General features: G+C 46.0%; 2 protein-coding genes across 2 annotated transcripts in view; both read left to right on the top strand.

Annotated features, from left to right (window-relative positions):
- Positions 1-248: 248 nt before the first annotated feature.
- On the top strand, positions 249-7,715 carry LOC106941569 (autophagy-related protein 16-2-like; the record flags this gene model as incomplete). The annotated part of the gene is given in 15 exon segments (XM_015024631.1): positions 249-375; positions 377-628; positions 704-769; positions 856-936; positions 1,318-1,371; positions 1,441-1,546; positions 2,940-3,045; positions 3,129-3,199; positions 3,271-3,342; positions 3,416-3,536; positions 3,621-3,726; positions 4,148-4,297; positions 4,375-4,422; positions 4,647-4,748; positions 5,154-7,715. Coding segments are annotated over 15 exon segments (1,556 nt in total), but the record flags the coding sequence as incomplete, so codon positions are not given.
- A 2,028-nt stretch (positions 7,716-9,743) lies between these two features.
- Positions 9,744-11,987, top strand: part of LOC106941570 (beta-arrestin-1) — a 23,432-nt gene continuing 21,188 nt past the window's right edge. Inside the window, exon 1 of the mRNA XM_015024632.1 lies at positions 9,744-9,975. Coding sequence (XP_014880118.1) covers positions 9,956-9,975 — 20 coding nt within the window. The 5' untranslated portion in view covers positions 9,744-9,955. The remainder of the gene's footprint in view (positions 9,976-11,987) is intronic.

Below are 11,987 nucleotides of genomic sequence, written 5' to 3'. Positions count from 1 at the left end.
ACTCTGGTTTGATTTGATGCATGGTGCAGGGCATTCTGGGTAAATTCAACCAAAACAAACACAAGCTTTAGCCTAGCGCTAGCAGCAGAAATGGCTCCTGGTCTTTAGCCAAAGACTAAAGAGAAATCCTCCAACCGCTAAAATCTGACGCCTCCATCTTGTTTCCATCTGGTGAAGAAGGAAGTTGCTCTCAGTGTCTTCAGAGGTTTTTGTGTCGTTTCCTTCAGTGGTTCTTGGTGCAGCGCCCCCACAGGCCAGGAGGGGAACAGGTTGGTTTGACTCGGAGCAGAGAGAGAGAGAACCACAGCAGCTGGAGGAAGTTCTGGACCATCAGGAGGAAATCAGCCTAAAGACGCTTCTCCTCCTCTCTTCTCAGCCTACAGAAGGAGGGCGGTCAGCTAGCAGAGGCGTCCGAAGCTAAACGGGCTCTGGGGGATGAGGTGGAGCAGGTCAGACAGAAGAACAAGACGCTGAAGGCGGCGTACGATGCACTGCTGCAGCGTCAGAGGGAGGCGGAGTCCAAACTCAGGGAAGAGAAGGAGAAAGAGGAGCGCGTCCTGGAGGACATGATGCACCAGAAGAAGCAGGCCGCCGCCCGCATGAACCACCGCAACGAACGCCGCTCCAGGTGGGAAACGCTCCTGCTCCACGCCTGCTGCAGCAAGAAAAGGCTTTGAGATTTTTTAATGATTGTTTCCTTCAGAGCTCGACAGGCAACCGTGCAGAAGCAGCTGCAGACGGCTGCCAGGTCAAAGGTCATCGTCGACAGGTGAGAACTTCACTAAACGATAAATGAGGTTTCGAGGTTTAACAGGATGAAAATCACCTCAGAGCGTTGTCTTCCCGTTCGTCCAGCGCTCCGACTTCCAGGTCCACGTCTCCGAAGCCGGAGGATCAGGACAAGTCCGGCGGCCGAGGAGCGACTCGCCTCTTCAGGTCGACCCGCTGCGCTGCTCCGCTTCCAACCGCGACCTTTCAGCTTTCACATCGCAGAATGATTTACATCATTAGTTCAGCCCAGACTGAGAGAAAACACACAGACAGAAAGTTTAATGTCTTCATTCAGTGTTTCATAGGAAAACTGTAACATTTAGAGGGAAACTGAGTCAAATTGAAAAGTCACATTTTTAATCAAGCCTTTGGAGTATTGAACCTCTTTAAAGATGTTAGAAAACAGATTTTTTTTATTTTAAGGTTAAATTGTTCATATTTCTGCTTCTTTGCGTCTGATTCTGTAAAGTCTCACTAATCCAAACCTCTGCTGCCTTCCTGATGTGGAGACTTTAGCAACAAGCTAACGCTAGCCCTGCTCCTCAGGTCGGCGTCGGCCTCCTCGCCCAGGTTCTTCTCCTCCATCAGAGAGATGTTTGAGTGAGTTTTTTGGGTTTGGGTTGTTTGCGTTTGGTTGATGTGTCTCTCATGGAAAGTTCTTGACCTCAGCAGGAAGAGAAGGGGTCACTCAGTCCGCAGCCTGGAGGAGGATCTGCTGTTTCCCGTTGGAATCTGTCTATCAGCCAGAGTTCCTGTCAGACCGCTGCAAGTCCTGGTAAAACTCCAGTCCCCATGATGCATTTCTGTCCTAACCTGCTGACCTCCATGTTGGTCTCCATTCCTGACGCTTTTTCCTGACTTTACTGTTGGCCTGAACATTTTCTGTAGATGTTTCCAGTTGACTTCAACACCAAACCCTAAAAATGTTTGTTTCAAGTGAAATAATCTGCCAGTGGAACAAGAACCTTTTAAAATCAGAATTAGGATAATTATTTACTTAAAACAAGCTTCTATATCCTTGTAAGTTGGTTTTGTCTTGTTTCAAGTGTAGTAAGGTATTTATAGTGGGAACTAGACCAAAAATACTTGGTCATATTTTGTGTTTTTGCAGTACAGGGTCGACTGAATGAACCCAGTTAAAGCCTCTTGCTGCTGGTCAACATGTCCACTCATATTAATGACTGAAGCAATAATGAAGTTGACAGATGAGGCAGGGCGTCAACGTGACGTATCCCACTTTCTGACGCCAAACTGTGACGCTGAAATACTGGGGCTGCAGGTAGTTGGCAGGACGACCTCATCAGTTGGTCAAAAACTAAAATGTAAATTATTCGAGGCTAATTGACCAACTAGCTCATCAAACTTCCTAGCATCCATTCAGATTGTGAGAAATGAAGGAACCATCAGTTTTCAGACAGCTGAAGTTGTAGTGTCTTTTTAAGGTTGGACATTTCAGGACAGAAAAAATAATATGTTCCTCATTGTCTATTTAAACAAGTGAAATCTAACCTGATGAGCATCATCTCATTTTATTAACATTTTATCTCATTTTATTCAGGGCTAAACAGTAAAACACAAATATTACTGTTTGTTTTTACAGTAAAATCTCACTCTGTCATCCCATGAATCACTGAAAGAAAAAATTAAAGCCACAAACAATTTCTCCAAATTAGAAAAATCCTTTATTGTTCTGCAAACGGTAAATTCAGAAAAACTTGCATCGATCAGGTTCAAGTGGCGTCATTACGTCTAATATTTAATAACATCAAGTTAAAGGAACAGGCAGAATCTGAATCTGACATTTTTCTCCATCTGGTGGTGAAAGGAAGAACTGTAGGAGCCAATTATATTTTCTAACCACTTAACCAGCAGTTCCCTCTGATTGGACCTCGTTGGGTCTCTGTGGGTTGGACCCCGTTGGTTCTCGTTGGGTCTCTGTGGTTGGACCTCGTTGGGTCTCTGTGGGTTGGACCTCGTTGGGTCTCTGACCTGTCTCGTCTCTGTGGTCAGTAATTCAAAGCAGTCCTTTGAACACCCTCTGAGTGTTTCTGCGCCCCATAAAGAGCTCCTCTATCTTCAGCTGTATCCCAGCATGCCCCTCTCCGACCTTTATGCATTTACATGCTGACTGGTGGGTGTTGCCGTAGTAATAGCTGCGTCCTCCATAGGAAGCCCATGAGCAAGGCATCAACGCGGTGCGGTTCAGCTTCGGCTCGGACCTGCTGGCCACCGGCGGGACGGACCGGGTCATCAAGCTGTGGGACGTCCGGGCAGGTAAGGCGGCTCCGGTTGGGTCAGCTGACCGACCCGGGTCTGTTTCTTGTTTCCTGTGGTTGTGACCTGGCTGATGTCACCAGGGTCGCTGACTCACAGAGCCACGCTGGACGGCAGCACGGAGGGGATCACCTGCGTGGAGTTCGACCACATGGTGAGCGGACGCCTCAGCCGGAGCTCACCTGGCGCCACCAGAACGCTGCTGATGCCTGTTTGTGTCCGCAGGGCCGCAGGATCCTGGCGGCGTCGCACAACAAGTCCGCCCTGCTGTGGCGCCTGGATGACTCTGTCCCCAAGGTAACCTACCAAAATGAAATCCGCCACAGCGACCTGGTAAAGGTGGAAACCCAAACGTGTGTTTGTGGGTCAGGTGACTCTGACGGGTCACAGCAGGAAGGTGACGGCGGCCAGGTTCACCTGCGTCCCCCACCAGGTGGTGACAGGAAGCACCGACCGGACCGTCCGGCTCTGGGACCTGAACAGAGCCGCCTGTGAGTGTCCGTCTGTTCTTTCCTCTGATTGGCCGAGCTGCTGCAGATGTACCGGGGTGTTTAAGGTGGACGCTGTGTCTGCAGGTGTGCAGCAGGGGGAGGTGGCGTCGTTCTGCAGCGACCTGGTCTGTTCTGACAGCAGCATCATCAGCGGACATTTTGACTGCAAGATCAGAGTCTGGGACAGCAGGTTCCTCTTCCTCATCTTCATATTCCTATAAACCATTTCCAACATGGCCTCCATTTTTTTAAACCGATTATTGTCATAAAACGTTACAAATTTTATGGATAAACTTTGCCGCATTACGTGTTTTTGACTTTGCTCATCTGTTTCATGCAACATTTTGATTTTAATCATCAACTGGAAGGAGATGAAGATGAGACAAACGGAGAGAAAGAGACGGGCATCTTAATAGTTAGCATTAGCTTCCGCTAATTTCTTTCTGTGTGTAGCCGTTTAGCATTAGCTCCCACAAATCCTTTTATACTTGGCTGTTTAGTCTTCGCATCTGCAAAATTTTTGTTTAGTGGTTTAACATTAGTGTAGCTAAATGGTCTGGTTTGGTTTTGGTTCTGACCCGGTTCTGGTCCGTTTCGGTTCTGGCCATCAGGACAGTGAACTGCGTTCAGGAGCTTCCCTCTCAGGGCAGAGTCACCTCGCTGGACCTGAGCTCCGACCGGCGCCAGCTGCTCAGCTGTTGTCGTGACGACTGCCTCCAGCTGCTGGACCTGCGCTGGACCAACGACCGGATGTGCTTCAGGTAGAGCCGGCCCGGTTCTGCTCCAAGGTTCTGTTGGGCTGGCTTCCTGTTGGTGACGCAGGCTGTGTCTGTTTCAGAGCCGACGGCTTCAAGTGCGGCGGCGACAGCACCAAGGCGGTCATCAGGTCAGTCCGGCGCCAGCCATTGGTCCAGTACCCGACCTGGGCCTGAAACAGTACCAGAGTATCACCAGGCTTTAGTTAGATGGAACCAGAACCACCAGACAGCAAGTTCTGATCGCAGTCTGTGTTCAACACCGAACTGTGTGATTTTTCTGCTGTTTCCATGACAACAGCAGCAGCTCCATGCTGGTTCTGCAGGTTCTAACCGTCATGTTTGGCCTCCACAGCCCGGATGGATGCTACCTGGCGGCCGGGTCCACTGACGGAGCCGTTTACATCTGGAACGTCTCCACCGGGGGCCTGGAGGCCCGCCTCCCCGACCAGCACAGGTGATCAGCTGACTGATGATGTCATCAGGTCGGGTTCTGCTCGCTGCCTGGGTCCAGATCGGTCATCTGAGCCGATCTGGTTCAGGATGGCTCCTGGAATCCAACAGGAACCATCAGTATCCATGATGGTTTCCATGGAGAATTCAGAGCAAAGCTGATGCTTCACGCAAAATAATGTTAATGCTAATGTTTAGGAAGCTAGCTTGAAAAACGGCGCTTGTTTTTCAAGCTAAATGTTTAGTTTGCCAACTAAATTAACTTCCAGCTAAAGGCTTAGCTTGCTAACTGAACATTTAGTTTAGATAAACTAAATGTCTATCTTAAGGTTCAGTATTCAGCAGCAGCTAACAGTGTGATTAGCTTCCTGACGTTAACGTCTCCTTTTCGTCGTCCGTCCTCCTGCAGCTCGTCCATCACCGCCGTGTCCTGGTCTCTCTCCGGAGAACACTTCGTCAGCGTGGACAGGAGCCGGCGGGCCGTCCTCTGGAGTGACATCTGAACCGGCCAATCACATGAGACTTCCTGTGGACACGCATTTGAACCAGCCAATCCAGCAGCAGTTCACGGCCTGAGGATAGATGGGTCTGAGAAATGATTCAGGGAACGTTTCCCCTCATCCCTTGGTAATGAGGGGAAAAAGGGAAGTTTGGAGTTTTTAAATATTTTCTAACAGACCTTTGCTGCAGTAACAGATTTAACAAGGGAACGTTGACTTTTTACTAACTTTCAGCTTTTTAAACATGAAAACCGTTAAACTTTGAGATGTAGAACAAACTCCCAGGATGGAAAATACCAGCAGGTTTTAATGACATTTGAGCGAATGTGTTGATTGGTGCTTCGTCTGAAGTCAGTGGACCAGACGGACATCAGGAGCGTTCACTGGACAGGTGTGCTCACCTGACACAGGTAAAACTCCCTCAGCTGTTTAAACTTGAAGTCTCTGAAAGTCAGAGATGAGTGGAAATCGGGCAGAAGAATGTTTCGTCTTCTGCAGCACTTTACAGACAGAACCTTCCAAGGAACTAAAAGTTCCCCCAGCTTGAACTGGTTCTTTAATTTAAGGGATAAAAATGGCGGAGCATCAACCAGCGTTCAGACTTCAGGGTTACGGAGCAGACAGTCAGTTTGCTCTGATTGGTGCTGAAGGAATCTGATTAACAGCCAGAGCTGCAGGTGGGTACCAAGTGGTTCTCCTGAGATCGGACCAGGTTATGACACGATCAGACCGGACTCACCAGCTGATGGAGTTCATCTGACATGAGAGACGATGAGGAGCAATTCCTGATTGATTGTGACTGACAATTACAGCTCCAAAAACCCGATAAACATCAGATAAACTGCAAACCAAAACCCTGTCCACACAGATCTGCCGTTTCCAGAAACAATAGTTTTTGAATCAGGGCTCCAGAATCGTTTTGGCTGCCAACTGTCGCGTATTTTTAGCCCAATTGTCCCGGACTTTGATTGCAGTCTGCAATTTGTATTCTCAAACACTAGATGGCACTGTTCTCCTTCAGTAAGTAGAAAGCAGCGAAGCTCTGAGTCTCAGAATGAGTCCTCCAGTCAGGCGTCACTGCTAACTGTAACAGTTTATTTTATAAAACATAAGAGACTAAATCTACAAACCAATCCGTGAGTTTAATGTGAGTGAAGCTCCTGACATGGAGATGAGAACAATTTATCTCAGCTGTTTTAATCACGTCTAATTATAAATAAGTAAAATGCGTTTCAGAAAAATGCAGATTTGTATTTAGTTTTAAATTGTATTTGCATAATGAAGGCAGCTTGAAGTTGCAGTTTTACCGCCTTCTTCACCACCAGGAGGCGGAAGGAAAAGAAACATTGTGTTGATTAAATCCGTTGTTTCAAACCGTCATGAAAATAACGAGATTAAATCCTGTTTACTTGGATGCGACTCAAATGTTGGGGAAATGATAAATACTACAGGATGGTGATGAATTAACGGAGCTGACCCGTTTCCGGTTCTGAGCTTAGCTCCCCGCATGCGCATCACTCACAAACATGGCGCCGTTCGCTGCTTCATGGCTTCTGTGGCAGCGCTACAGCGCCACTCAGTGGCCAGGCAGACATGCTACACCATTTTATACGAAGCCGCTGCGTCCTGTAGCATGTTAATTGATTTACGGCGTTTGTTTACCGCGTCTAAATTCAACCGGTAATCTTTAATTTCCTGGAATCCAACAGGAGCCTGCAGAGCCCCCTGCTGGTGGGTTTTAAAATATACTAAATAGCTTTTTCTTTAACAAAATAATTTTGAGTTGTGCAGTTGCGGCGTCCTGCCAGCAGAGGGCGCTGCTCCAAAGCGTTCAGCTTTCCCTGGCGGCTGAAACCGGTTCTGCTGGTTTTACTCTGAAACGGACCAGAACATTCGGATCGGATCAGAACTGGACCGGGTTTGGGTTTCATGAAGCTTCAACTCAAAGCTAATTGGTTCTGCAGGTGCTGCAGAACAGGTTCTGGTTCTAGTTCAGATCTTGGCTTGGATCGGGTAGGTTCTACAGAACCAGGTCTCGACTGATTAAGGAAAACTTAAGAGGTTCTGAAGCCAACCCAGTTCTGTTCTGGAACCAGTTTCTGGCCAGTTTCATCATTTGTGTTTGTTAAACTGGATCTGGATCAGAACCAGCTGTGGAGATCAAAACTGGTTCTTCATCCGGTCTGGACTCAGGTTCTCAGATTAAACGTCTCTGGTTCCGGTTCTGTTCTTATGATGTTTGGTTGAAAAGGGAAGATGATGTGAAATATTTGTATTTTTGCTGCTCTGCCTTTTGTTCGGTTCTGTTGGACCTTCCGGGTTTAAAGGGAACATTTGGATCATCTGGTTTTATCCTTCATTTATTTATACAGCTTAAATGGGACTGTATGGCAAGCCGTTTTCAACTTAATGAGTCCTGAAAGTTGAAAGTTCCTCGGAAATAAAGAAATAAATCCAGAATTTAACTCACAGATTGTTTCTGCTGATCTGGTTCTTCTTTCCGCTCTCCGTTGGACCAGCGATAAAATGATCATGAGTTTCCATGAGTTGCTTGGAGAAACTTGTACGACAGCCAGGAAACCATGCGCAGTTTAAAGCATTTAAACGCCTCATCTGGTCCAAACCCATCGTGTTTGATACCTGATGGATCCATCTCAGAGTAACCCAAACCGACAGCAGCAGCAGATAATGGCGCCGTTCGCTTTTTCTGTCAAGACTTGAACAAATCTTCCTCTTTATTAATTAGTAAGTCCATCTTCTTACGGTGTAAAAACGGAGCAAATGGCAAAACACAAAATTATACAAACTCAAAAACAAATGCAACAAAAAATGTTGCAACCACAGGAACCAGGAGAAATGCTGCAGTTCTAGTGAAACCAGCAGAAACATTAACTTCCAAGCATGAATAAAAGGTTGAATACCGGCTCCAGACTCCGCCTAGAGGCCTGGAGGACTTCAGTGGCTCGAGATTCAGCGTTTTCTGTCTGCCGCTGTTTGTGGATTTTCCTCGGTTTTCTGTTCGCATCGTTCATGTTTGCGGTTTGTTTTGTCTGCTGGTTTGAAACGAGTCGAAACAAAAAACACGATGCTGTAAAAACGACAGAAATACAGAAATATTTAAACCGTTAATTACAAAACCACAACCTGAAAAAAGTCCAAGATTATTATACTTTAAAATTTTCATACGTAAAGCATAATTAAAATCCAGAATCTTTCTGCTTTCTAAAACATCTCCAAGGGTCTCCATCTGTCTGTTGGGAAAACTCATTTCTGTCTAAATATGGCGTCCATTCGTTCTTCTCCAGTGGATCATAAAGCGGCTGTTATTCCTCTGCGGTTTTCTGTCCAATTAAAATGAAAAATGATTTTAATAAGTCTGAACTGATTTCTGTTCTTCGTCCTTTCGCTCGTCTTCGCCTCCGGGACAAACTGCTGAAGTCGGTTTAGAAAAGCACCAGGTGATGATGATGATGATGATGAGCTCCGGCCCTGCAGGCTGCTTCACACCGACATCGTTAATGAGGGACCAGCTGCTGCCTCCAAACGATGACCTTTGACCTGCAGGCGATCGATGCGCCTTAATTTACTGCAAACTGTTCCTCTGTTCGCACCAGCAGCTTCATCTGTCGACTTTTATTCTTTGAAATCAGTTTGGTTGTGAAAATGTTTTCAGTTCTGCTCAGAAGTTTCCATCATCCAGAGCTTCACAGCGAGCGATGGGCGAGGAAGAGGAGCAGCAGGAAGAAGAGGGGGGGGGGGTCAACCCGTCACTGAAAATCATCCAAACGCAACGAATTTTAAAACAAGGATTGTTTTTCACATAAACTACAGATTAATTTGTACTAAAATCTACATGTTTTTTTAACAGTATATCCTCTGAATTTAAGGTAAATCAGCCTGAAAATTATAGATTTATAATATTCCAGGTGCAAAAACAGCAAAGAGTCAAACAAATGGAAACAGATTCAAACTAAAAATATGAAAACATACAAGAGAAAAATATACTTTATTAAATGTCTGAACAGAATCATTTAAAATATAAATAAATTGAATTAAATTTCTATATTTGTAGCAGCTGAAGCTTTCTTCGCATCTGAGGAGAAAATCACAAAATGAAGAGATTATCTGCATAAAAACTGGATTTTATTTTTTCATTTAAATCTTTATTTAAAACACTAATTAACATTTCACCTTAATTCCTGCATCATGTCGTCATGTCGGAGGAACTTCCGTAATAAACAACGTGAGGTCCTGACACCCAGCCCTGCGGTTCTCCGCAGATCTTTCCTCAGGGTGGATGGATCTGAACAGCTGTTTTTAATGTCTAAATATTTGATAAAACAGAAAAAAACTTTAAAATAATAAATGATTAATAAAATGATCCCTTTGTTCAGTGAATTTTGACCTGATCGAATTGATGCTAATCAGTTTTCAGCTGGAGACACAAATAAAACGAGACCTCTGGGTGTCTCATGTTTTAACACCGTCCTGCTAATGAGGCTGACAGGAGGAGGAGGAGGAGGAGCAGCAGCGTCTCTCAGACATCAGAAGGTTTTTTTCCTCCTCTGATCTGACGGCGGCTTCCTGTGAGACGTCCTCCCCTCTGTTTCCACGGTGACGGCATCCCCCCCCCCCTCCTCTTCCTCCTGCTGCTCCTCTTCCTCGCCCATCGCTCGCTGTCCGGCTCCGTCGGCTCGTCGGTGTCGTCAGGATGGGAGATAAAGGAACCAGGTGGGATTTGTTCCGTTTCTCTGTATCGGTTCTGATCCGGTTCTGTTCGGGCGCGCGCGGTGCCGTGGTGCTACGTAACGGATCGGAACCTGCAGGAGAGTGACGTCTACGTGATATTTTCCTAATTTCTGCGTCTCATTTTGACGGCTGGCGGTGAGACGGTAAGCTGAAGGACAGGTTCGGTTCGGTTCGGTGAATCCGCGCTGCTGTGTCACCGCTGGACCTTTAACTCTGAATGCATGAGCGCACGCGGTTCCGGAACAGAGCCGAGGCTTTGATTTGAATGGATCAGAGTCAGAGGTTCTGACAACACGAAACTTTGAGATTCAAGTCAAATCAGTAAAACCTGGACAGAAAACCAAAGTTCTGCTCAGATCCGGTCCGGTCCGGGCAGAGCTGCAGTCAGAAGGTTGTAGGTTCGGTTCCTCCTCTCGGCTCTGAACCCAAAGTTGCCCACCGATCTGAGTTGGTGAAGAAATGTGAGCTAAACGTCCTGCGGTCAAAATGACTGCCAGAGTTCTTTAGGTCCATTTAACTCCAGAACCATTCCCTGATCGTTTCTGGTGCCGATCCAAACCTTTAACAGCTTCAGTGCCTGAACCCGGTTCGGTTCTTCCTGTTCTTCATCTTCAATCTCTGATTCTCTGTGGGGAAACGTTGAGCCAACGTTCAGGATGCAGGTTTGGCTCCAGCAGAGTTCTGGAGGTTTTCCTTCCAGCTAATTTCCACCACAGTTCAGTTTATTTCTGTAGGCCAATTCACCAAACAGGTCGTCTTCCAAAAACAGTGACTTCAGTTCAAACAGTGAATTAAGCTGTTAAACATTCAGATGAGGTTCCTCAGGGCTCTGAGTTTGTTTCACTTCATTTCCCCCAATATGACGACAAACGACATGAAATTAGCTAAAAGTCCGTTTTATGCAGATGAAAATCTTTTATTCTTTTATTCATGTTCTAGTTCTGCCAGAGATCCAACGTTAGCTCCATGCTAAAGCTGCAGCTGCTGCAAAAATGCTGATTCAATTCAGTTTGTTTCTGTAGTATCGTTTCTCCAGGAAGTTCACAGAAAAGCCATTTTAACTCAGTCAAACATTCAGATTAATCCCAGTCACCAGTCAATGCTTTAAGTTAATTATTCAAATTAGTGTAAAAGATCCAAAGAAATCCAGCAGAACCGTTGATTTGCAATAGTCACTCCTCCTGACCAGCAGGGGGCGACAGTGGAGAGGAAAACTCCCGCTTAACAGGAAGAAACCTCCAACAGAACCAGAACCGGGCTCAGAACCAGCGGCCGTCTGGAGGTTTGAGGAGAAAAACAGAAAGAGAAAAACTGATAGAGGATTATTTTCTATGTTCATGAACAGTAAAACATTAACAGGGAGAACGATTAGGTGATGGCAGCATCATAGCCAATCAGAACGCAGAGCAGGTGTGGCTTCTCTGGAGAGAAAACGATGCAAACTGGAGAGTAGAAGAAGAAAGTGGCCAGTTGGTCCTCCAGCAGCCTAAAGCAGCAGAACTGGAAAAACTCAGCCGGCCTATCAGCTTTATCAGAAAGGAAAGTTTTAATCTTAGACTTAACACGGATTAAACATCCGGTTTAATCCCTGCTAATGTATAATTACTAAATCTGACATTATCATCTGGGCAGAAAAGAGCAAACAGTAAAACCCATAAAACCTCTGCAGTAACCAAAAGAGAAGCATCTACACCCAGTGAGCCGCTGGTGAGTCAGTGGATGGATTCAGGAATGTTCTAGGTGTTTTCCAGTCTGGCATGAGAACAGAGTCAAACTGTTCAGCGCAGGAATGAAAGGGTGAAGGAGTCCAGAGAGGAACTGGGAAGTAAAACCATAAAGGAATTGGTTGAGACGTAGAATTTAGTATCAGAGTTTATTTAGGCTGCGCATCGCTGTGGAGACCAGAAATGATCATTTCACTGTAAAATGATTATTTCTGAACCAGTGGTGGGAAGTAACGAAGTACAAGTACTTCGTTACTGTACTTAAGTACA

This window comes from Poecilia latipinna, unplaced genomic scaffold (assembly GCF_001443285.1).
Source record: "Poecilia latipinna isolate Pla-1442-1.1 unplaced genomic scaffold, P_latipinna-1.0 Scaffold3747, whole genome shotgun sequence".
NCBI lineage: Eukaryota > Metazoa > Chordata > Actinopteri > Cyprinodontiformes > Poeciliidae > Poecilia > Poecilia latipinna.
This window is presented reverse-complemented; position numbering and strand designations above follow the sequence as displayed.